Genomic DNA, 27,226 nt, shown 5'->3' with positions numbered 1-27,226 from the left:
TGACAGGGAAGTGAGATGGAATTTTAAAATAGAACGTGGTGGAACAAAGTGAAAAGGGAAGTCCATTCTTTCAAGTGGCACATTCGCTTTTTAAAATGGAGTCAGCATGGCAAGAAGAAATGGAAACAATCTTGAGTTTCTCTGGATTACTAATCCAGTTAACTATGACATTTGACTGACATCTGAAAACTCAAACACCCATCCTAAAATTCTCTTCTTGCACCATCCTTTGGATTTTGCACAATTCTCTTTTCCCCAGAACTCCCAAACAGAATGACAGAGGACTTAAGGAAAGATTCACAGTAGCAGAAAGGAGGCAAAGTCCCTGCTTCCTTTTTCAGATGGGGATGTCTTCCAAGTTCATCTGTTCTGCCCTCTCTCAGAGAACCTATACCACAGCACTCCCTCCTGTAAAAAGGCAATGGTGCTCCTTTAGTCAGATGTAACTAAAGCAAAACAGGGTCCCTTCCAAGGTATGTGGTACCTCCACAGGACTCCCAAGCATTGAGAGAATAAGACTAAACTGTGTGTCTACTATTCAATACCTCTACGTCACTACTATAAGTCTATTTTGGACTCTACCTTTCTCCTGTCTCCTTTCCCTTCGCTTGTCTTGACCAACATACTTGTGCTTACAAACAATGTCCTTATACTGAGATGCTAACAGTGGCCAGAGGCTATCAATTTTAATGTGCTACTGAGGTCATTGCTGGAAAAGTGTGCTGCATCCACAAGACACAAGTGTAATATCCTTTGGAGGTTTTGCTTGCTGGGGAATTTCAACGATACAGGAAGTTTTTATACTAAAACCAGGGATGTCAGGAAATAGTCTGGCAACGGAAATATAATCTGTTTTTTTGCTGAGGTGTTGGACAGGATTGTGAGCAATTACATCACTACAGAACCTAGGGAGGTTGTGGACCCTGCAACCCCCTATCCCCCTCCCTTGGGGATGAGTAGTAGCAGCAAGAGTCAGAGTGGATTACGAGGAGAGTAATGAACATCTCTCCCTGGAAAGCCAGGATCTCTTTGGAATTAAGGACACTGAGGCCTGCTGTGCAGGAATGAAGCCCAATTCCCAGCCAGAAACCCAGCCCAGGACTTAGGAGGCAGATCCTATCAAGGGAACCTCAGTATGCAAGTATCTATCTTTACAATTTATTAGATTATACTGCTGTGCTAACTTCTGTTCCAGGTGCCCCACTACTGCAGCCATCTTTGGCAGATATGAGCTAGGAGACAGTCTTCAATTCCTGCCTCCCTTGGGTCTATGCTGTCCCACCTTCATTCATTCCCGCCCCCAGCAGACATTTTCACAATGGTGTCTTGAACAGCTGGGCAATCAGCTAAAGCCCCAACCATCAATTGTTTATAAGCCCCTGCCATGGAGGAGACACACCCATCTACATACCTATTTCCTTTTCACCTCCCTGCACCTCTCCTGCTTGCCAAATGTCATCCCCATGTCCCAAAAAACTATTCACCTGCTCCAGATGGTATATGGCACCAAGGCACAGCTGCAACCTCTACCCCACCTGCCCTCTGGCAGCGTATTTGAATAATGAAAAAACATTCAGTTGCACTAAATTCAACTGTTTGAGTCACTAGTTACAGGAAAAGTTTGGTTAGTATTCTCAGTTTACATGAGGTAGACATGGACATTGCTTGCCCATAAAGGTATTAAGGCTACAGCTGAAGTATACATACTCTGTAGCACACATTTATACATGAAAAGATGTTTACTCTAAGGATAGAACAGCCATACTGCTCATAATGGCTTTTCAGAGACTTGCATAGAAAGACTGGGTGCAGTTAAGGCTTCAAATAACCAGTGCAGAATCCTATCTTTCTCTGTGCTTCCAGCACATCTGCAGGGAAGATAAAGAACCTAAGATTGAGAAATTGCTTGATTTTGGTATAGACATTATGTGGGATAGCGGCACAGTCACTGCCTTGGTACAGCTCACAATTCACTCCTGCTGCATTTTGGGGAGTACCAACTTGATGAATAACTTCACAGCATCTCTGATCTGCCCTTTGCCTTTTTAAATAAGGCCATTCTCTGCCTCCTAATCAGGACAGCGCAAAGTGGATGTAGAGGGGATTACTTTACAGTTCACCCCAGATGCCCTTCACTAACCCCTCCGACCCATATAAGCACATCCCAAGGCACATCAAAACTGCAAAGACAGACCAGTAACACAATTCCCAACACCAGACAGTCTGCCACACACCACTGCACACCCAAACAGCATACAGTGCACATTGAAAAAATCCCAATCTAGCAATCTTCAAACACATACACATACCATCTACCATCTTTGAGGTCCCAGACCTCACTACAGATTCCTCAAAACCACCTGAAAAAATAGACAGCTGGAGGTTGTATTTGAAGTTTGAGAGGAAATGACAGGGAGCTACCCAAAGAGAGCATTCGCGTGGCCAGACAGCGTTGCCATGACCAAAGACACTGTAAAGCAGTGGTTTTCAATTTATTTTCATTTGCAGACCCCTAACAATTTTCAAATGGAGGTGTGGACACCTATGGAAACATCCTAGCACTGAGAACCTTTCCAAACCACCCTGAAAAGTAGTCAACTGTGCTTTAGAGCATCATAGAAAAATACACTTTTCCATTTATAAAACCAGAACTCTGATACATGAGGCAAATGATAGGCAGATTAGTCTCACTGATTGTCCTAATACAATTTAAGACCTCCCTACATGTAAAAATCAATAGCAAGCTTTAAAACTCAGTGCAACAGTACTTAATGCAGGGGTTCTAAGGACACATTTTTTGATGGCCGCAAAGTGCTAGTGGCCGCACTCACACTTTTTTCTAAAATACGTAATTAGCTTTAGGAAAAAACAAATAAATATACATATACACACACACACACACGTCCAAATCATTGTAATTCACTTATTGCTAACTAGTAAGTTTGCTGTGAAAAGTGATATTAACAAACATACAAGTATCACTTTTCACAGCAGACTCTCTCAGCCCTGCCAAGCCAGGGCACAAATTAAGCTCTGGATGATGGATTTGGGGAGGCAACAGGGGGCACTTGAGCCCCATGGCCAGAGCCCAAAGCCCGCATCCAGAGCCTGGGACCTGACGCCACACAGCTGGAGCCTGGGGATGAAGCCTGAAGCCTCTCAGCCAGAGCTTGCCACCCCGCCACCTCAGGGCTGAAGCCCAAAGCCTGAGCTCAGCTGCCCCTGGGAATGTGGGGAACTCACCAGCTGCCTGATCCTCCCGCACTGTGCCCCAGTTGTCTCCAGAGGTGGGCAGGACCCAACCCTTGCTGGTGGCCCCAACAATCAACACCAAGGCAGTGCATCCAGGAACAACAGGGAGTGGGAAGGGCTGCTACTTTGTCCCCTTCCCCCAAATCACATCCCAGGAGGCTGTAGCCACAAGGAAAGCCTTTGGTGGCCTCAGGCGGCCACAGTAGTGATACTTGAGAAACACTGAGCCCTATGCATGGCATCACACCTGGGCATGACTATGGACCAGTAACATTCGGGAGCGGCCAGCTTCCAGATGGCGATGATGACCCACTTCTCCGCAGATATGGGGCACTGCATGTTGGCATGCTACCATTACAGCTCCAGGGCTAGTTCAGCACACATCTCAAGATAGGTTGCCTTCGCCTTCCTGAAGTTCTCTCGCAACAGCTGATCACCCCAGGCCTGCAGAATGATCCTTTCCCACCAATCAAAGCTCATTTTCTGAGCCAAGAAACAGTGCTGCACTGTATGAAGCTGCTCCATTAATAGCTCCTGTAGTAGCAGTTGCATGGTGTTATCCTCGTTTTCCTCCCTCCGCTGCTATTACTGCCTCATCTGCTTGGTGGTGCAATGGGTGAAGTTCAAAACCAAAGCCACTTGGCTCCAAGAGCTCAAATAAAGCCCAAACAGACTCTGCGTATTTACAGTTGCAAACACAGTAGCACAGAGCATTGCTGGGTCCATGCTGGCTGACAGCAATTAAAAAATGGCACTAGTTCCAGTCTCCCTCCCCCGCAAAAAGAGAAGGATAAGCATGGTCACACTGGATCAGACCAATGGTGCATCTAGCCCACTCTCCTGTTTCTGACAGTGGTCGTGCCTCATGCTTCAAAGATCATGAACAGAATAGAGCAGTTATCAAATGATCCGCTCCTTATCATTCAGTCCCAGCTTCTGGCAGTCAGAGGTTTAGGGACACCTGGAGCATAGGGTTGTGTCCCTGACCAACACGGGATGGAGAGAGCAAAGTCATGGGATTTTTAAAATTTGACCCCAAGACCTAGAATTCCACTAGCTTCCATCTGACTTCCACTATATATGCCACAGCATGCAGTGAGGAAAAAAATCCAGAATACACACTGTTCAGCATCAAAGCAAAGGCCCATAGGATACTGTCCCAGAATGCCATGTGCTTAGTGTGCCCCAAGCTCTACTGTGTACACACAATGGGGCAAACTGAGTCATGTGCATGCAATTACTACGACTTATGTACTGTGCACCAATTAGTGGGTGTCACAATGCAAACTTAATCCCCTATGTAGACAAGGCCCAAGGCAACAACACAGTGGCACAGGGCCTAATGTAACTAAAATTAAGTGTTCTCAAGCAAGAGAATTTGGAATCAGTTCTGATATCTTCCTTATAAATTCAATAAAACTTGTATGTAAATATTTTTAAAATTTTGGCTTTTATTTTATTTTTATTGCAGTAGGGTCCAGAGGGCTCCAAACAAGAGTCCCATTGTGTTAGGCATGTACATATACACCTCTACCTCGATATAACGCTGTCCTCGGGAGCCAAAAAAAATCTTACTGCATTATAGGTGAAACCGCATTATATTGAACTTGCTTTGATCCACCGGAGCGCGCAGCCCCGCCCCCCCGGAGCGCTGCTTTACTACGTTGTATCCGAATTCATGTTATATCGGGTCACATTATATCGGGGTAGAGGTGTAGTAAGAATCCCTGCCCTAAAGAGTCCAAACTAGTCGAGGCCAAAAAGTCTAAACTTTACAGTCTAAACCAAAAAGACAGAAAAAGGATGGGAGGGGAGAAAAGTATGGAGAGATGCTCAGATACTATAGTGATGGGTGGTGATACAAACCCTAAGGAAGACAGAAGTGGAGTGACTTGCCCAAAGTCACAGCAGGTCAGAAGCAGAGGTGGGAACAGAACCCCCAGTCCAGTGCCCTATCCACTACTATCCTCTTCATAGACTATTTTCCCACATGATTATCCCCCTTCACCATCCCCAGAAAGGTTTAATGGTTTTGCTTCTAGATTTAGAATTATTCTATGTGAGCATCAGCAACACAACAGTAGCAGAAAACCAACACAAGCATCTCAATCCTCCGTTTCTTCCAGCTCTGATGCATCAAGCAAATGTCCTGATCACATGAGCCTAGACATAGGCTGTGGCAATGACTGTCTTTGTTGTGTGTGTGTTTGTAAAGCACCTAGCACAACAGGATCCTGCCCCAGGACTAGAGCTGCTACAACAGCACAAATAGGAAGAGTAAAAACTTTCAGTCCTAGATAACTATTTCCCATCCACTTATTCCCAAATAAGCTCAATCATGCTCTTCACACTAGGCCTTTAACACAGTTAGCAGAACCATTTTAAAACCTGGTTTTAAAAGTATTTTAAAGTGGTCAAGTGTTTGAGGTTTGGTGTAGACAGGCATGGAAAGTGAATTGATTTCAATGTAAATTTTTTAAATACTATGAAATGAATAATCAACAGCTAATTTTCAAAGAATATTTCAGCAATTTAAAGATGTTTTGTTTAAAACACCCTGAAGGTGACTGGCCACGCTAAAGCCTGATCAGTGTTGAAATGACAAGTTGAACCAAATTTAAATAGACAAGTTATAATTTAAAATTCCTATTAATTGGGCTTAGCTTGAGACCTTTGTTACACTCATCTCTTGGTAGAATAGCTCCTTTGATACACTTGCTGGCTTCCATTAAGGAAGCTACATACCAAAGTGAACAACTTAAGAGGGCAATTCTAACCGAAATATGGACAAGTACCAGAAGAACCTAACTCAACTTACAGCAACTATGCATCTTCCATTAAAAAGACACTTTAAATTACAAATGTGCTGTTTTAAAAACTAAAGACTGTACTTTGGCTCTTTTCAAGTCTGTATATGTTCTTTTGTATATGAGTTCAAGCCTAAAATAGTCAAATTTAAGTTTGTGACTTTGAACTTCTTTTAATTTTTAAGTATATTCAATACCCACAGTATGGGATACATCATCTTTCCCACAAGTTGGAACCCAAAAATTATCTACAGAGCTAGGATAAGCACAAATGCAAAGTAATACAAGAGGCAGATACATAGGTTGAGATTTGAAGTGAGCGTTTAGAGTCAGACAAGAGCTACAGAAAACCTATTCAGGCAACAGGAACTGCAGAGAAAGCACTTGCAGCAAGTCACATGACTGTGTGCAGACAGCAATTTACAACACATATGCTTGTAGCTGCAAAGATATGTAAGAGCCCAAGCCACAAACCATCCAAACTCACCAAGTCTGAACATTTAACATTTACAATTGTACATGCAACTAAACCAGAGGACAAGACAAAAGTCATAATGAAACTAAGCAAGAGGTGTTTCTAACACTGGAAAGAACTATGAAGCCAAGATTTTGTTTCTCTTCATAGCTACAACTAACAGGAAAATATACTGCAAATAGGGCTGTCGATTAATCACAGTTAACTCTCACGATTAATCGGAATTAATTTTTTTGAGTTAAAAAAAATTAATCGCAATTAATCACACTGTTAAACAATAGAATACCAATTGAAATTTATTAAACAGTTTTGGGTGTTTTCTACATTTTCAAATATATTGATTTCTATTACAACACAGAATACAAAGTGTACAGTGCTCACTATATTATTTTTATTACAAATATTTGCACTGTAAAAATGATAAAAGAAATAGCATTTTTCTATTCACCTCATAGAAGTACTGTTGTGCAATCTCTATCGTGAAAGTGTAACATACAAATATAGATTATTTTTGTTACATAACTGCACTCAAAAACAAAACAAAGTAAAACTTTAGAGACTACAAGTCCACTTAGGCCTACTTCTTGTTCAGCCAATCGCTAAGACAAACAAGTTTGTTTACATTTATGGGAGATACTGCTGCCTGCTTCTTATTTACCTCACCTGAAAGTGAGAACAGGCATTCGTATGGCACTTTTGTAGACAGTATTGCGAAGTATTTATGTGCTAGATATGCTAACCATTCATATGCCCCTTCATGCTTCAGCCACCATTCCAGAGGACATGCTGATGATGCTCATTAAAAAAAATGCGTTAATTAAATTTGTGACTGAACTCCTTGGAGAAGAATTGTAGGTCTCCTGTTTTGTTTTACGCACATTCTGCCATTTATTTCATGTTATAGCAGTCTCGGATGATGACCCAACCAGCACATGTTGTTCATTTTAAGAACATTTTCACTGCAGATTTCACAAAACACAAATGTGAGATTTCTAAAAATAGCTACAGCTCTCGACCCAAGGTTTAAGAATCTGAAGTGCCATCCAAAATCCGAGAGGGATGAGGCGCAGAGCATGCTTTCAGAAATCTTAAGAGCAACACTCAGACGTGGAAACACAACCCGAACCACCAAAAAAGAAAATCAACTTTCTGCTGGTGGCATCTGACTCAGCTGATAAAAATGAACATGCGTCGGTCCACTCTGCTTTGGATTGTCATCGAGCAGAATACGTCATCAGCATGGACGCATGTCCTCTGGAATGATGGTTGAAGCATGAAGGGACATATGACTCTTTAGCGCATCTGGCATGTAAATATCTTGCGACACCGGCTACAACAGTGCCATGCGAACGCATGTTCTCACTTTCAGGTCACAAACAAGAAGCAGGCAGCATTATCTCCTGCAAATTGTAACCAAACTTGTTTATCTGAGCCATTGGCTGAAGTAGGTCTGAGTGGACATGTAGGCTCTAAAGTTTTACAGTTTTATTTCTGAATGCAGTATTTTTTGTACATAATTCTACATTTGTAAGTGCAATTTCCATGATCAAGAGATTGCACTACAGTACTTGTATTAGGTGAATTGAAAAATAAAATTTCTTTGGTTTTTTTACAGTGCAAATATTTGTAATCAAAAATAAATATAACGTGAACACTGTACACTTTGTATTCTGTGTTGTAATTGAAATCAATATATTTGAAAATGTAGAAAACATCCCAAAATATTTAAATAAATGCTATTCTATTATTGTTTAACAGCGTGATTAATTGTGATTAACTTTTTTAACCACTTGGCAGCCCTAATTGCAATCTAGCCTAATAACATCTTAAAGGAGGTGCAGAAGTCATTCTGGGCATAGGAGAGCAAGCCCCACTGAAAGTCTAGGGGACTTGCACTCAAGTCATAGGCACTTATGAAAATCCCAACCAAAATAACTACTCTCAGTAATACAATAGTTTAAAGAAGAGAGATACAATTAATACTCAATCAGATTTTATGTAAGATAACTTGAACACAAGTGTCAGGCGTGGTCAAGGTGATATTTTAGTCAATGTAAACTACAATTTTAATTAGGCTGGATGAGGTCCATCTTACTAACAACTCAGGTTAAACTGATGTGCTTTACTGTGAGCTACCAACATGACTGCAGAATGCAATGGATTCAGAAAATGTTCTCAGAAGTGGAACTTTACCTTGCACCTTACTCTGAACAAGATGCAGTGAGAAATGAGATTCAGCTTTTGGTTTTAACAAGAAAAGCATTTAAACTAGGTTCTCAACTACTTCAACCATCTTCAGGTCCTCTATATCTCATACTTGTTATCCATGAGCCAGACAGACAACTTTTGGTACCCGTCTGTGTTGGCAAATTCCCATCTAGTTTTGAAAGGTCCATGCATAGACACTGCAAAAATACTGGTGGTCCTTTCTGCATGGTAGCAGAAAGGTGGAGTTAGGCCTGTTTCCATGGAAAATGTACATGTAAGTGTAGGCATGGAGTGAAAAATGGGTATGCCCATATTTTGACTAAAAATGAATATATCTTCACCTAATTTTGGGTAATTACATTTCATTAAAACAATGAAAACTATACAAATTTGTCTAATTTGCATGGGAGTTGCCATGGTCACTGCCAACAACCTATCAGCAAGGGGGAGGTCACGCTTCACATGAAAAACTATTGTGTTCCCACAGGCATTATTGTTTTTTCAAGTTAAAATTAATATTTAGGTAGTTGTGTACAATAAGGTATTGTGACCGAAGATTTATGTATTTCTTCCTCTGTTTGCTTCAGATTTGACTGTGATGCACCTGTGATTCCTGAATAAGTCATGGAATCCAATTCAGAAGTTCCCTAAAAGCATACACAAACAGCAAAGGCCTAAACATGCATGATATGAGATGTGGAGGCTCCTTTCACAGACCACAAATCTCACAAATCAAAAGGAAATGGATCATCATCCTCCGGACTATGAAAAAGTCAGTATATTTTGTGACAAAGTATCCAAGCATGTGAAAAGGACTGTGACCCACTGCATCAAGCAATCGATCAAGTCAAGTAGTGATGTGCAGAAAAGAGCAGAAGAGTAGATGAACAGAAAGAGATTGGCTATTACATCAAGGGAGCTGGTAGCAGCTGATGCACAGTATCAGATCTTGTTATACAGCGGTGGTTCTCAACCTGCGGCCCAATGAGTACACCAAGATGGCATTAACAGGGAACACAAAAGAGCACACCATGTTCATAAATTCAAAGACTCATACTGTCCTTTCCCCTAAGATCATATATATGCTGTTAGTGGAGGTGTGCAGAAACCTGCCAAGCAAATCCTGTTACCATGGTAAGTGAAATACCTCACAGACAATGAGATACTCAACCAACTAGGTTATGGGATATCCTATAGTTGGCTGGAGGAAATGGACATTGCCTTCTGTCTACAGAAACTGGCTAATGAGGACAAGGCAGGTGTGGCAATACCATCCAATGTTCTGTCCTGCATCCCCACCTTTCGCATATAACATCAACCGACTTTGAGACTCTCAGTGGTGCAGGGACATCACACAGAATAAATGGTATTGCAGTGCAGCCTCAGATACCAACTCCTGGACAATCCAATAAGCTTACACATGCAGAGAAAGTATAAAATAAAACAAAAACAAAAACAAATCACAGCATCACTCCCTCCACCACTAATGCTTCCTCCTGATAATGTCTGTAACCAAGCTGGCCCTCCTGAGATGGAACCAGTGGGGACAGACTATGAAGAGCCCATTCACAATGCTCAAATTAAGAACCAAGTGTGGTCTCTGGTCAGGCAAACAAATGTAAATGACCAGATGGTCAGCTCCTGGACTGGCTTAACGTCCATGCATGCACAGTGAGACTCAGGTCAGTGTTGGGTTTTTGGGAACCAGAAATGTGCCAGCAATGGAGGTGTCTATGGTGTATGAAATCCTGAAGACCGAAAACACTGGAAAAACTTGACTTGAAAGATTGAACATGTGTCTCACCAGGCACTGTATGCCAAGGCTGCAGAAATACTGTGGAAGGATGACAAACTCAAGTCCATAATCAGAATGGGAACATTTCACACATATGCAATATGTCTCTGATCATTGGGAAAAGATTCCAGGATGTTGGTCCCACAGTTGAGTTCAGTATTATTGCTGAAGGTTCCATCGGCAGCGTACTGGAGGGACAAAACTACAATTGAACTGTCAGACTACATAAATCAGTGTATGAGGCCCTGCTTTTATATCTGAATGATCACCACCTGGTTCACTTAAAGCCTCAATGACAATAATCCAGATGGAAAAGATGTGCAGCAACACTACACAAGAACAGCTGAATGATGTCCAAACACAGGACAGATGTTTGATGATCTTTCAGCTTTCAACACACACCTGAAATTCTTGAAGCATGAAAATGGCAGGCTATCAGCATTCTGGATTAACTACACTGATGTGGTTGAGGTGGCTCTTGGGCCTATTTGCGTATCCAGAGAAGGTGACTGGCTTCTTCACCTAGCAATGGTAAGAGCAATGATACCCTGGTACTTTGCTTAAGATAAGCAGAATTATGCAAGATGTCTGTTAGTATACTACACACAAATGACATGGCTGAAATAGAACATCCTGATAATTTTAAAAAAAGAGGAGGCTTCTTTATACAGATGAGGTTATCAAACCACTGGGGATCAAGCCATCGAAGAGACTGTCAATAAGGGCACACAGACAGCAGGCGAAACCAAAGGATTCGGTCTTACAGCTGGGGCAGGGTGCAGAAGTACTTGTCTGAGGAAACAGACAAATGATCAAGGTCTAAACACCTGGCATATCTCATGCAGAACCATCAGGCATACAGAGAGCTGAAGAAGATGTGAAGTCACAGATGGATACACTGGAGAAGACGGCGTCAATCCCTTTTCAGAGACAAATGAGTTAGGCTGTCTCCACTGATTCTGTAGCTCCTGCAGGCATTTGAGAGGATCTGTTACATGCAAACGAGAAAGGAGAAGGTGCATACACAGCATTGACATGTAACTGGCTAGAAACTGTGCACCCAACCCAGAACATCTATGACAGTCTGCCAAAGCAAAAACTGAAGACATGCAACGACACAGAAATCCAGTAAAACAAAAGCCTCAAAGAAGATTATATAAAAGGCAGATCACAAGGTTTTTTGGCCATATGCTTTTGGTAGCAGCAAGGAGGAATTTGGACATGAGGGAAGTGTTGCAACACCCCTTAGGACAACTGCCCTGGGCTCTCTCCAACTTTGACAGCACTATGAGGAAGACAAAGCGGCCCTGGCAAGGAATCTTGAGAGAAGAGGGGGGGGAAAAAAAGAGTAACAACAGCTTACAATACCTAGTCATTCTGCCTGCATCATAAATGGAATGGCTATTGTACAGAAAATAAATGTTGAGAACAAAACATATAGTGATCTGTCAGAGCATGTCTGTCAGTCTTGAAGACTGGAACTGACAACAACAGCATAGATATGATCTTTGAAGTGTAAAATAATATCTCTATTAAAAATTCAGGGAGGGAAAACAGAAGGTCTGGCCCTGGAGGACTACTGAACAACATTATATCTAGTTACAAGATCCAACAATGGAGACACAGCGTTCTTGGATGTTATACCAGCAAGACTGCTCTCATCAAGTTCTTACGTGATGAATTGAAAAAGCCCCATTTCCTGGAGAAACTAAGTGAGAAAACAGTGTGACATGCCAGAAAGATGGTAACAAGTTTAACCAGAGAAGGGGCATCAAACTTTCTGAACTTATAGTCTTCACAAGAAGAGACAGACACTCTGATTATGTTACATGTAAAGCATGCATCAAAGAACCATGAATTAGTTATTGTATCTGTGGACACTGATGTGGTAATTCTTACTCTTCCTCTCTTCAGGGACATCAGCAAAATCTACATAAGATGTGGTATCAAAAAAAGTGCATGAAGTATATAGAAGCAAGAAACCTTGGCACACTAGAATGTCTGAACACCCATGTTAGGAATGCATGCATTCACTGGATGTGATTCTGTTAGCACATTTTACAGAATGTCGGGAGGTGATTGGCCTAAAGCTGATCACCAGAGAAAAGACTCTCTCAGAGAGCACTGGCAGAGCTAGGGCCACACTGGGTCTTGTCTGCAGATCTCTCTCTTCAAAAATTCACCTATAGAACGTATGCAGCTTGGTCAAATATCACAGAGGGGAATGAGCTAAGATACCAGCTGTTCCATGCTAAGAAGGGAGATGCTGAATCTGGCTAGCTGCCTCCATGGAAAGACTTCCACTAACTTCATGTTTTGTGTGCCAATTACCAGACTGCTGTCTGGTGAAGGAGCCTGGAGAAGTATCCTGTCATACCCAGCCCTGAAACATGGCATGGCTGGGTCATGGAGGAGGGTGAACTGACAACAGAATGGATGAAAAGCCCACCCACCCCTGAAGCAGTGTTGCAGCTGATAGCTTGTAAATGTAATACAGAATATAAACTCCCTGTTTTCTAGTGCCTTGCAAATGGACTCAAATGCTCTCCAGCATGTAGGCTGCAAATAAATGAGAACACAAATGAGGAGGATGTGAAAGTTAGTATGGAGGACAGTTCAGATGATGACATTCCAGTTAGATGTGGAACACTGGATTGTTAATAGGTTACCCATTTTATATTATTGTAGGCTTGATATGTCATTCACTGTTATGGCAGAACATACAACATTAGTAGCATCGAAAAAGCTTCAAAAAAACATGTGGTATTTAGATGGCAGAAGTGGTTTAATTATATATTTTGTAGATTTAGATTTGAAATTAATGTTTAACATACCAAAATACTCTTTTTTGCTTATTAATGAACAATGTGCTAAATAAAATATAATCAAAGTGTGTTAACTTTCATTTAAATTATATAACAAAAATTTGCATATAAGGAATTTAAAAAAAAAAAAAATAGGTTCAGTTCTACCACTAATCTATTCTGCAGGAAGGTCCACCATAACTTTTTATCATCCAAAACTCAGGAAGAGATTTTGCCCACCTAATGATACCAATGGACTATATTTTAGGGTTTAGCTTATGGACTATTGAAAACATATGGGACTTCTGAAGACTGGGGTCTGCAGAGACAATGGATATTGTTCAGATTTTTACACCTGTGTGCCTCAGTTTGTGGAATGCTTTTATTTCTGACCTTAGACGTAACCCTTCTGAAACCGTATTTATAAAACTTAATTTCAAAGACATCCAGCACAGAACATTAATTTGATTATGAGGTTATATTTCTGTTTTTAATATGCTTTATGTCTTATGCCTAAGGGATGTCTAATTACTTTTGTTGTTCCACAGTGAAATGAAATGAAACACCATTTCAGTTACATAACCTTGCAGGATTGGAACAGGATAGCATAGATATCACCTCAATTTTTCCCCCCTAGTTTTCCACACAGATGCTTTAATTTCAGAACAAATTTCAAATGCAAGTGGTCAATTAAGGAGAACAATTTGGGTTACTTTGGTGTAGCTTATAATTAAATGTTTTTAGAGCTACTCTAAAAGGAAACAATGCAATTGTACTTATTGGGAAAATACAGATAAGTTTCAAATAACTTGTCAACCTATTCATGTTAACCGAGGCCAAATACAATTTAAAAAAATAATGACTTCTTGTAAGTATATAATAATTCTATTTAATTTTAAAATGTCACTAAAATAGTAGAATGTGAAAAGCTTACACAGACCCTGCTTTCTAATCATATATACACTTTATAGTAAAAGTTACCATTTATGGGATGAAGTTATTCTCAGTTACCGCACAGTTACATATTTTAATGCAATATGTTCTGTAACCTCAAAGAAATTGATTCCACACTTACAGAATTTAAAAATGTTTTAACACCAAGATGCCCAATAATTAAACCCACTCTCCTAGCTGAAATACACCAGTGTCCTAAGCCATGTCCCTCCCCATTTACACCTACCCAGTCAAGTATGTCCTGCTCATTGGGCCTAAAGACCTCACTCTCCTGCTGGCCAAACTCTCTGTAGGGTCAGGCATCGAATTGGAGATGCAAGCACTGATGTCAATTAATTTTTCCACCAACATGTACACAAGAAATTAATACTATCTCCAATAAACCGAACAGTGGTGGGCCATTTTTCTGCACTCTTCCCCCCCTCGTCCCCCAAACAATGTATGCTACCTCTCCCACAAATAAATTAATGCTGAAAGTTCTCCCAAAACACTTAAGTGTAGACTGTCTCACCTTAAACAAGTGATTACAGACCCCTTTGATGGGAAGACTGGGGAGCCTGCAGGCATCCTGTTTTAGGAGATGCAAGAGAGCAGGGGACCCTAAACCTAACACTCAGTGCCTCTGCACGCCCCATGTGTACAACCATTCCAACAGCAGCCAGCAACTAAGAGCTCCCACACAGGAGTGACAGCTCCATCATCCTGACAACAGAGTTAACTTTGCAGGTTTATGATGACATCACTTCACAGTTTAAACTCAGTTCATATTTGGAAGGTTTTCTTTGCAACTGTAAGCATGCCAAAATTTTAGATGAAAGGTGAGATTCTGCAGAAGTTGATAGCACTCACTTAGCAAAAGATTCCTACCCATGCTGGGCAAATGGAGTTTAAGATCGTTAGTATATAGTGATTTAATTTATTTTTAAATGTCCTGCATTTTGGATGTATGACAACTTGACATATCACATGCAGTTAAACTGAGCCGTGGATCTTTTCCACACAATCAATCAGAAACTAACCTAGCTACCAAACACCTGAAACATTTGCTCTTCTTCCTCAAAATAATGTAGTTAATATTGAAAAATGATTAGCTTTAAACTACCGTGGGGAGGAGATCAGATTTCAAAGATTAACAGTTCATTCCAGACTATCTGAACAATTGGAAAATAATTTTAACAGGAAATTGCAATCCATGATTTAAAATCTATAGAACATATGAAAATAGTCATTAGACACTCAAGGTTTGCAAGCCCCAAACATGACCTACTTTATGTCCCTGTATCTGTTTGGCAATTCCACATTGCATTTTTCACTCCAGAACAAATGAATAATACACTGACCATAAATAAAATATAGCCAGCAGGCCAGCACTTATGTGGAACCCCACGGTAACAAATCAGCATGCATCCATGAGGGAGGAAAAAATTAGGAAATATTTTAGTTAAGCTTCCAAAGGGCCATTCTAAACAATAAGACAACAATATGCAGCATATATAATATCTTTTCCAAATGCATCAGCTAACACTTGGCCACAAACAAATATAAATATATGCTAGTAACGTGAGTTGCTCAAGTTTCAGAATCTTATATTAGTCCAACATATTCCATTGATAGAGTTTCTTCTTTATTATTAATCATTTACATTGTGGTAATGACTAGATGCTTCAAATCAAGTCAGTGCTCCCCTGTACTAGACAGTGTACAAAAATAAGTGACAATCCATATTTCAAGATTATTGGAGTCTGTCATAGTTGAGTTATAAAACAAAATGAGATGTTGCAATAGATTCATAATCATCTTTATGTTTAAAACAGATACTTGGAATCCTTCATATCTGGAAGATCCAGGGGAATTTTTCTCTTAAATCAAAAGCTTTCCAAATGCATTGCTTGGAAATCTCAGAATGAATTCCTCTCCACCTCATATTCTATTTAAAAGGCTTAATACATTTCACAATTGTTACAATACTTCTTAAAGTAGTTAAGTATTCCTAATTTTATCTGTGACTAGAACTGTTGAAAAAAATTAAGCTTTACCTTTCTACTACCACTTGTCTAAAAAGCCTCCTATTCTATTGTTAAAAAAAAGGTAAAACATTCTGTTTCAGCAGTCTCTCTTTTAAAAGGCTCTAATTGTTTTCTACTACACTGAGTCAAACATGGCAGGAAATAAAGTGAAAAATTATGCTGTAGCTGTACCATATGGGTTTGTGTATTATTCCACATTAAATACTGACCTAGTGTTATAGGGAATATGTTCATCCAATCAAAGATCAACTTCTGACATTCAGACTAAGTTAAGTCTATGAAACACCTGGTAATTTTTTTTAATGACCCCTCATCAAGGAAATCATTCAAATTTTCAGAGAGCACTTATGGTCTGTGCACAATAATGTATTAACTTCCTGCCAATGGAAGTTCTGATCGTTTGCCAGAGTGGAATGTGAATCCATACTAGGAAGTACAAAGATTTGATACTAAAAACAAAGTCAGTAATTGCAAGGCTTCACTTCTTAGTTTTCAGGTCAAGCTCCTATTGCAAATCTAATTTTTAGATTAAAGTTTCCTAACTAACCACCAATATTTTTTTTAGCACTCCTCTGAATGCATCTGCACTGAAAACTGCTTTAGATGCTGAAGATTTCGAGTCATGAGGAACAGAGATAGATACTAACAAAATACAGCTTGCTGGTTCTTAGAGATTTGTTTTCCCATGAGATTTAAAAGTTATGGTTTTAAAATAGTGACTATAGAATAAGCATATCCCATTTTATTAAATGAATTTGCCAATTTTCACCTCTCAGCAACTACAAACTTATGAAGACAGTCTCTGTATAGTGTGATTATTTTCTGAACTCATCCTTGTTTAAGGACAGCATGATTCCTAACTTTTACTTGTTGAAAAATGAATACATTTTTGGTTGGTAGAGGGCTAAGACCAAATGGGGTTTTGTGCTTCATGACAAGTTATGCAGCTGAATGCATGTTTATAATGGAATTTTTAAATATGCCCCAAACTCAAATTGTTTTATTCCAACTCACACTCTTCATTTCCCTGAACAGTGATTTGTAATGAGTTAGATCTAATTTGACCTAGATTTGGTAACTCAACCAATGGGTACTATACTTGTGACCATTCTCTTATAGGGACACAATGATTACACAAGCTATCAGTTCAATTGATTACATAATACTGAGATACTTATTGGTTAATCAAGCTACAAGTTAGATGGATGTATTGATGAACAAGGACAGTTGGCTATTACAGGATGCGCCCATTTTAAAATTTCTACTCATTAACATTGTTCATCACAAAGTTACAAAAATGTGAGCAAAATCCAAACAAGCTAAGTAGTTTTTGATCCACTTCAGGATTTCAAGTTCAAGGAATGAGGGCAGGACTGAACAGCTACCTGTCAATAAAGCATACTTTTTTTTTTTTTTTTTTTTTAAATGTACCTGCCCTGTTAACTCAGTTACACATCCAACAGTTAAGACAGCAATTTGGTTCAAATCTAAACAGCAGAAAAGTAACACTATCTTTCATCAAATTAACAAAGCACTGGGGCATGGTCAATGGTTTCTGTAGCAAACTACCTGTTGTGAGACAGCGTCATTTAAATTCACAAGCTGGGATTTTTATATAAACATTAAAATAGAATCAGTACAGCACTCCTTGTTTTATTTTTTTTTTATTTAAAAAAAAAAAAAAAAAACAGCTTTACACTAGCCTCATATTTAGTTTCCAAGGTACTGCAGATATTTCAACTTTGATCACACAGCTACATCATACATGTAGTCAGGGGGAAAATGAAAGTTTGACACCCAAACAGCATGGATGGTAATTTAGCATTATGGGATAAACTCATTAGCAGAAACATCCATCTAAAGTGACCAACAAAGTTAACTCGTATGCCAAAGACCAACCATTAATTTTACCATCCCACTGTAATGAACAGGATTAGTCAAGTATCTGTGGTTGTTTCAAGATCTCTGAAGTCACTGGAAAAAACACTATCAGCTTATACAGTATTTGTTTTTCTTTGCCATCATGCAAACTATAAATGTTTCTTTACATGAAGGCTTGGATTCTGTAGCAAAATTTTGGTGCCACAAACACAGGATACATAGGGTCCTGATTACTGGATGTGCAAGGAAGGAAGGAATCCAGCTAGACTTTCAGATCCCCAGCTGAAACTGTTCCATTGACAACTAAAAAACATTTTACTTGTAGACTGAACATACATGATGCTGAGCTCTAGACCTCAATGACTTCCACTACATCATGTTTGCAGACACTTTTCAGTAGATCTACGTTGAAGTTTCTGCATAGGCTAGCACAACACCCCCTCTCTGCTGAAGGCTCTTTATCTTCCCCATTTTCTATCCCTATTCATCTATGTAACAGAAGACAAAAAATGAATGTTCAACTGGACTGTATGCCCTAAAAAAACACTTTAGAATTTAACATTTTAAAAAACAAAAATGGTAAGTATAATATACATTCTAATTAGCTTTCACAAATGAGGTAAACACATGAGTAGCTGAATCTTCAGTTACTCCAAATTCTTTTGGGGAAGGTGAATCACCAATTAGATGCATAAAGAAAACAACTCACCTACTACCATGAGCGTGAATTCAAACCCTCTCTTCACAGACTTTCTGTAAACTTGATTTGGGAGATTTGCAAACCCCACATATCCTTCAAGGTTCTTCTGTTGCTAATACAAAAACAAAGACATTTAAATAGTCAAAAGAAATGCTTGTAATTTTCTAATACACTTCAGACTAATCTTCGTTAGCTTTTAACATCTGTACAACTGTTATGCCAATGCTGATTTAAGTCAAGATGTTTATTCATTAAATTGTAGACAATTTAGTAAACTGCAGCACCAGGCAGAAGACTGGAGTGGGGGATAGCCAGCCATTGTCTACAATGGTATTTTGCATAATTATAGCTATACCATTGTGGTGGTACTGGTGCAAACTCCCAGTATACATGGCACTGCAACAATATAAAAAGTGACTTAGGCCATGTCAGCACTATAGACTTCTGCAGTCATGTTATGTTGATCGAGTGTGAAGAGGTGTGATCCCTGACTGAAATAACTGTCAACAGAAGTCCCTACTGTGGATGCAGTTATACCAGAAAAGATGCACTTTTAATGGTACAAAATATTTTGCTTGTGGGGGTGGTATGAGACTGGCAAAACTGCACTTTGTATCAGTATATCTGCATCCACACTACCAGCACTTTGCTGATCTACTTTACCTGTATTCCTGTATCAGTAAAGCACTCCTAGTATAGATATACCTTTGCATTGGCGCAATTTAGCCCAATCTGAAACTGAGGCAAGTCACACCAGTGCACCACTTCTCCATGGGATCATCACTAGTGCAGCTAGTTCAGAGTGATTGTACTGGTACAAAAAAAACCTACTGTAGATGTGTCTCCATTTCCTCACAGTAGTTCAGAAGGATGCCTTTTGTAGGGAGAGTTGGGAAGGATGTGGGTGTTGTCAGTGCCTATTTTGCCACCTATTAATAAAGGCTTTTGCAGGTGCTTAATCCTACTCCTTCAAACTAGATCAGTGGTTTTCAACCCACTGGCCACTTGCAGCCCAATCGGCACACAGCTGTGGCCCATGTGACATCCTAAGGGCCATACAGGTAGTATATATATTGTGTGGATGCAGTCCATGTAACACAGAGAGCTGCATATGAGGCCCACAATGGTAAATAGGTTGAGAACCACTGATCGAGAAGCAGTGATCCCCACATGGCTGGTATCTCCTGCTGTTGCTTTAAGGGAACCTTAGGACTGTACATTTCAGATGTGTGAGGGGTGGGGCTTGTTTTTAAAGGAACAGAAAGTTTAGTTTCATCCTTTATGTCAAGTTTTTAAATGGTTTTAAACTGTTTCTCTCACGGGGAGGGCGGGGGAGGGGGAGGAAGAGCACGCCTGAAAGCCTGTTCCATCACACTGTGCTGGGGGTGGGGGTGTTACACTTTGATGGTAAGCTGCTGCGTTCACCCCATGCTATACTGTAGAGGAGAAGTTGCTTGATCCCAACCCCACTCCCACTAGGACCAGGACAAAAAGTTTCTACATACCACACAGTGAAAAAGTCTTCGACAGCCCTGCTGCTATGAAGAAACCCCAGGTGGAACAGTAATTTCCCATAGAGAGTGGAGGAATCTTGTGTCCCCAGAAAAATTAAAAACAAGCTATATTGGTCTATTACTGACTACCACTTTTCTGAATCACCAGTGGATTAGAGAGTAATATTGTCTTCAATACTTGAGAACAAAAACAACTAGAAAAGTGAATATGCGCAGCATAGAGCTTCCCGATTTAAATGGGAAGAAGCTCAATGGATTTTTCAGTGACAGGTCCTCAATACTAGAACCCACTTCCTCATTTGCTCCAACAGAGCCCAGATCTGTTGATTTCAGGTCATGCTGCAAGGGTTATTTTTTCAGTTTCCCTTTCCCCTTTTGAGCTATAAATCCACAATTAAATTGCGTGAAAGAACAAGATTGAGCCCCTAAATCTACATTATCTTGCAAGTACATTGTGCACAATATTTTTACCAACAGTTTCAAATTAATGCAGTTCAGAGCAGTTCTATGTTGTTAGCCTTGCCATGCTTTTGCACTAAGACCCTAGGCTAAAAATCTTTAGCCTCAGTGCATGTGCAGCAGACATTTTGTAAAATAATAATATGCGTGTGGCTTGGTTTTTTTAAACTTAAGTGGTTAAAGTCAGTAGCCATTACTATGTACTATGACCCATCAGTTTTCATTTTAGGAAAATGCTTTTTCATATATATATTTTAAAGAGAACACAAGTTAAAAGCTTTGCTATAGTACATTTCACACTTGTGTCTTCATTAGTACTGTCTGTACTCAGTAAAAGTGTTGCTGTGATATCATTACTGTAACAAGAAAAAAAAAAAACACCTTACCTCATACACATCCTGAACCGCAGGAGGAATAAATAACTTTAAAAAGCCAGTTACTCTACAAGCTTTGCTTTGATTAGATGCAGTGTTGTCTTTTTAAGCAGTGTGGTTAAAGAGTTATTTAACCTATATACATTTCTTTTTAAAAATAAACCTATCCATAATCTATTACAATCATTTAAAGATATGCTGCGTCAATGAGACCTCTTTTTAATGAATTAAACAGTGCTGCTTTTTTCATTACACAAAGAATGGAGGGAAGGGAATATCTAACTTTTGAGGTTATCTCAAGCTTTCTAGGTATAGCACACCATGACTGGCTGTATTAAATATTATTTTCAGCCTTTAAAATGGAGTGAATTTTGGTATTTATATTTTTCCAAATGTAAATACTTTCAGTTAGTTGTGAAAGCTTTTGCATTCATTATTTTTTGTTTCAATTTAGTTGGAGATGCAAAGAATATTTCCTTCACCTCAACTAGTTCAAAGCTGAGAAGTTTTCCTCTTGCAACTATGAATTAAAAATTAGGTGAGAGGATGAGATCTACTAGTTCTAAAAACCTAAGTGACACAGGACCAGATTTGCAAAGGATATATAGATATCTAATGGGATTTCCAGAAGTGCCCAAGCAGATTAGGCACCTAAATAGGGCACCTAAACACCTTTGAAAAGTCTGGTCACATAGTGACCAGAAATATCTGTAAATTTAGTGAGTTTTAAATGCAAAACATGTCTTGGTAGTTTTTTCCTAACTTTCTTGTGTATCCAGTACATTAAGGTAGTTTTATTTAACAACAAAAAAAAAAAAAACCTTTAAAATGCTGGTTTTGTGCATTTTTATTGAATTCCAATTTCAATCCAAATCCATCTTGACAAATGCTGAGTAAAAATTACTAAAGAAATACTTCATTCACCATTTTCTAGCATAATAAAACAAAAAATAATTATCTGAATAAACGCATGTTAAACTATATAACTGACTGAGGTGCAATGACTGAGTGGTTAAGGTGCTCAACTACAATCCTCAACTTCATGGGTTCGCATCTTGCTCGTTCTCACACTAGAAGGTCACCTCCAGTTCACCCAGTTGTAAAACGGGTACCTGACCTGTCAGGTTAGGGCAGTCAAAGACAGTGAGGCATAATGCTGGCCACATCACTATCTTGTGTACCACTGGCTATGAAACTGACATGCCTTAAACTGCATCAGCCTGATGAGCCATTGCTTTGGAGAAACTTTTACTTCACTATATAGTTACTTAAATAAGTGTACAGATGCAGCATATACTCCTGGTTAGCAAAAAGTAGTACCAAATTTAGTACATGTTCATTCTAAATCAACATAATATGGTTACACACATTAATGAGAATGAACTTCTCTTCAGGAAAATAACCAAATGTAAAATGATAAAAATCAAGTTTAAATCATAGTTTCCTGCTTGCTGATTTAAATCATGATTAATCCCATTCCATTTTTTATTTTCCAGCAATTTACTAAATTCTTAGCTTTTAAATTCCTCAAATGGTTTTTTAAAGCTGTTTTTGCTACTATTTCATTGATTTACTTCCACACTGTGAATCATTATACCAGGTCAGAACATCAAGTTTTAAATACCTACAATAGCTTAATGTTTTTATTCTTAGCTTGATTTTCATCCAACTGTATTCTGTAAAGTTTTAGTTCAACAGTTACTCTAAACAAACCAACACTTTTTTTAGTCCAAGTGTAATTGTAAAAGTAATAATACTCACAGCTACTTTGTAAACAACATATTTCCATCATTCCAGTGTTCCAGATATTGAGAGAGTAGATCCAAGGGTAACAGTAAAAAGTGATGAATTCCAAGCATTGCAATGACAGGTCCAGCAGCACGCAGCAGAACACAAAGCAAAGGGAGGAAAAATGTAAAGTTACTTACATTTGATCAACAATCATTTTAATAGTCTACAGAATTGCTTATAATTTGATTTAAAAAAATGTTTATTCCTTCATAGTACAGACTACACTAAACCCGTACAACCATAATTTGGCTTCTTGGAGCCTATGATTACAATGCAGTCTTAGTTCATGATCACAATTTTTTTCCAACATGACCACCACCTCTTTTTGTGAACAGGATAGATGGGCTCTTTAAATTTGTTTCTCATTCAATGTGTGACCCAGGCCTTTTTAGCAGACACCATCCAAACCCCACACTGAATACAAAATTATGAATTTCCCCATGATCTTTTCTGTGGTACTCTGACTAGTATCCAAGTGCTATACAAACAATATCTTCACAAAATCCCTGAAAGATGAACTGATACCACTGCATTTTACAGTGGGAGAACAGAGGCATACCAATTAAGGCCAAAATCAGCAAAAGTGCCCATTACTTTTGAGTTCCCAATTTAAGATACCTATGGTTTGATTTTTCAGAATACTTAGCATTTTTAAGCATCCTTTCTCTTCCTGCCATTCCTTGCCCTGTCCACAGAACACCTCTGCAACAAATGAGGTAGGGGTCCTACAGACACCTTTATTCACTACACAAGCCTAAATTAAACCATGCTCAGTGCACCAGCCATGCCGTGCACTGTATGAGGGAAAAAACAGTATTTAATCATATAATTAAAGATTATCATAATACACATTCACATGGGGGCCAAACTGAAGCTGCATGAGCAACCAGAATACTGGTATTTCCTAACCTTTAAGGACTTAGCTTGGCAACTGTAATTTTTTTTTAATATAGTTTTTATATTTCTTCATTTTTAAAAAATAAGTAGGGAAAAAACACCTATCATGCAGAACCATACAGACGCCCACATGAATTAAGCAGCAGGTTTGGAACTACTTGAACTAAATGAGTAACTGGTAGCACCCTCCAAGTGAGCCAGTGACTAGAGGGGGATGAGAGACACTTTGCTTGTGGCTTTCCCAGACACCTGCTGACATGATGAACCTGGATTCAATTGCACTTTCTGGAGGGGAGTGTTCTTTACTGGCCATAAACTCTTTTGTACCATCCCTCAAGCCTGTCTATACCTCTCTGCTCCTATCCACCCACTGCCAGTTGTGTCTTAGCCACCTCACCCCCAATTCATTCATGGTCAGCTGCTTCCTCTTCCACATTGCCTGGGCACCAGCAGCAGGAGCAAAGGAGAAAGTCTCCCTGCTCTCAGTTCCGCTGCCTGGTGACTGTGGGGCCTATTTCCGATCCTCCATCCGTTCACGCATCCAGGCAGAATTCCTCTGGGCGGCATCCACTGGCTCCCTTGACGTCTTCGAGGAGCAGTGGGCGCTGTCCGGGGTTCTCTGCTCGGTGTCCCGTCAGGTTCCCTTTATTTGACCTCACTCCTGTCCCTGTTATCTCATTAGTTGTCCCCCAGAATCACTTGGTTTCCAGTCCTATGGATCCTCCCCTTAGGCTGGGGGGAGGTCCTTTAGAAGTGGGTGGGCTTCTGCCCACCCACTTCCTGGATCCCAATAGGATCACAATGGTCCCCATACCTCCAAGCTTCTAGAAGGAGCAAGTGCAGATAAATTCCTCCTCAGCACCTGCAGCCCAAGACAGCATACTCAGTCGCTTTGTGGGTGTTAGTAAATGCACAGTCTAACTGACACACAGCAGCTGTTTGGAGAGGTAGCATGCTCAGTGCTGAGAATCTTTTGGGAATTTAGCTTCCAGTCTCTAACACACCTCCAGTGAGCATAGTGAACTTCAGATTTTCAGCGGCTTGCAACTTGGTGAGTAGGCCTTCATGGGATTAGCAAAAGGAACATCCCCAGCACCTGGGTGACCTCCAATGTCCTTGCCAAAATGTGGTAGAACTTTTTTTAAAAAGTTCTTATTCTGTCACAAAACAAAAATTTTCCTTGGCTTTCGTCTAAGAAATGGCTGTACTGTACCATTTTAACTGAAACTTTCCCAAAAAGTTCAGCCTGAGTCAGACACCTATCATGGAAAATTCAGCCCAAACAGTTGACTTTTGGCATAGTTACAAGCAGCTGAAAGCAGGATTTGAAAACAGAAAGCATTAGGCAACCTTATGCACATTTGGGAACATTTTATAGAATGTAATGTGCCACATTGGTAACTTACTCTTGTAAGAAATCCAGATAAATGGAATGCAGGCTTTTCTTTGTACAAAAGTTGTTTCGGAAAAAAACTTGGAGTTTGGCACCTTAAGAAACTGCACTTGCTGTATCTATTTTTAACAGCTCCCCCTCAGAACTCTACCCCACATTCAGTTTATTTGCCTCTATGTTTTTACTCAGCTGGCTACAGGCCCAAGATGCTGTGAATAGAGTCAATTAGTAGAATTTCTAGTTTTAGGATAAAAGTGACTTAGGCCATGTCAGTACTACAGACTTCTGCCACCATGCTATGTTAGGTTAAATCAATAAACCACAATTGAAACAAGTAGTTTGTTAACCTATGGTATATTTAAAGAGTTACAATTTTTACAGTGTAAAAGATTTTGATGGACCCTTGAAGTCTCCCACACTTGCTGGAATCTCATTGTGGATTAAGTTTTTGACATATGTCAAAACACCACTGAAGACTACTGATGAAGAGGTTTTACTCTAAAGCTACTCATAATTTACCTAAATATTAAAAACTAGAAATACTCCTGTTAATAGGGTGTATAACACTGTTTCTTCCTCTCACTATCATCCTACTCTCCTGAGACATCCCAGAAGCAAATGACCAGGTAAATACCTGCACACATACTCTGCAACTGGCAATTTCTGTTACAGTGATACTAGGGATGGAGTACTAGAGTGGGGTCATTTAATACCACGGTGTATAACAGGACGGTGCAAGGCCCTAGCATCTGCTTTTAGGCAGCACTATCAATCCTGTTTTTATGAGCACTACTAAAACTGGCCAAATTCACATAAAACTCACCCTGAACAAGTGTATAGTAGAAATGGCATAAAAGGGAAAACAATTTATTCTATCTTATCCCAAAACTTCTGCAAACGGGAAGAATTTTGCCTTCCAGTATTCAGTTGAATGTAGAAACATCTGCTAAGTCAATATAATGAATAACTGTTATGAACAGGGTACCAAAGGTTTAGCACTGACAGAAAGGAAGCCAGTAGAGCTACTCTCACCAGTGCGAGTCAGCTGCAGTCAGCAGAAATTATAAGGCTTTTAAGAAAGTAGGATTATTTGGCCTTGAAGGAAAATGTAAGGCTTTGCCCACGCAAGAAAAGTAAGCTAACTTCTCCACCTGAACTGATTGAAAAGCACCTCACAAGAGAACAATAACTGCAGCTTTCTACTGAAATATCTACGGTATGCCCCGAGTCCTGTTGACTGAGTCTCAAACTGGCACATCTGATGCACTGTCAACTCAAGTGTCATCTATGCCCAGTTAGATTTGGAAGAAGAGCTGGAAGCCAAGAAGCTGTGAGGAGCATAGCGACTCATGCTGCTCCTCTTGCTGCAATGCCAGACAGCAATCATCCATGGGTATTGCTCACCAATACTGATAAACCAGCTGTCATTTGTCAAAACAAGAGACTCAACCAGGAAATCAGCTAGTCACTAACTAAGGCAAAGCAGCGCTAGAACAGAGGACAGCCAGAAGTAGCAGGACATTGGGAGGTTATGGAGAGGAGTCAGAATGAAGCCTCCTCTGGTGAGTCACAGATGAATCATCTACACCTCTATCCCAATATAATGCAACCCAATATAACACTGGTTCGCATATAGCACGGTAACCCCGGGGCTCCGGCAGCAAGGCTCGGGTGGCGATTTAAAGGGCCCGAGTTCCCCGCGGCCGGAGCCCCGGGCTCTTTAAATCATTGCTGGAGCCCTGCCGCCGCTACCCCGATATAACAGGGTTTCACCTACAACGCGGTAGGGATTTTTGGCTCCCGGAGGACCGTGTTATACCGGGGTAGAGGTGTAGTGGGGAAAATGAAGACCAGAAGCAGTGGGCATTTCAGAGGTAGCATGGGTTACGCTGCTG

General features: G+C 39.9%; 1 protein-coding gene and 1 long non-coding RNA gene across 5 annotated transcripts in view; one reads left to right on the top strand and one right to left on the bottom strand.

Moving 5' to 3' along the window:
• Positions 1–27,226, bottom strand: part of SEPTIN7 (septin 7) — a 130,273-nt gene that overhangs the window by 88,416 nt on the left and 14,631 nt on the right. For 2 of the 4 annotated variants that reach the window (XM_065587198.1, XM_065587200.1), the window contains exon 1: positions 18,913–19,052. The exons of the other annotated variants lie outside the window; for them this stretch is intronic. In XM_065587198.1, the coding sequence (XP_065443270.1) occupies positions 18,913–18,922 (10 nt within the window). In that variant the 5' untranslated portion in view covers positions 18,923–19,052. Of the gene's footprint in view, positions 1–18,912; positions 19,053–27,226 lie in introns of those variants that run through there. 4 annotated transcript variants of the gene reach the window in all.
• The window catches only part of LOC135981959 (uncharacterized), a 59,156-nt gene that overhangs the window by 27,599 nt on the left and 4,331 nt on the right, over positions 1–27,226 (top strand). The gene's annotated exons all lie outside the window — the stretch shown is intronic.

Source organism: Chrysemys picta, chromosome 2 (genome assembly GCF_011386835.1).
Source record: "Chrysemys picta bellii isolate R12L10 chromosome 2, ASM1138683v2, whole genome shotgun sequence".
NCBI classification, from domain to species: Eukaryota; Metazoa; Chordata; order Testudines; family Emydidae; genus Chrysemys; species Chrysemys picta.
The sequence above is the reverse complement of the archived record's forward strand: the minus strand, read 5'-3'. Positions and strand labels throughout refer to the sequence as shown.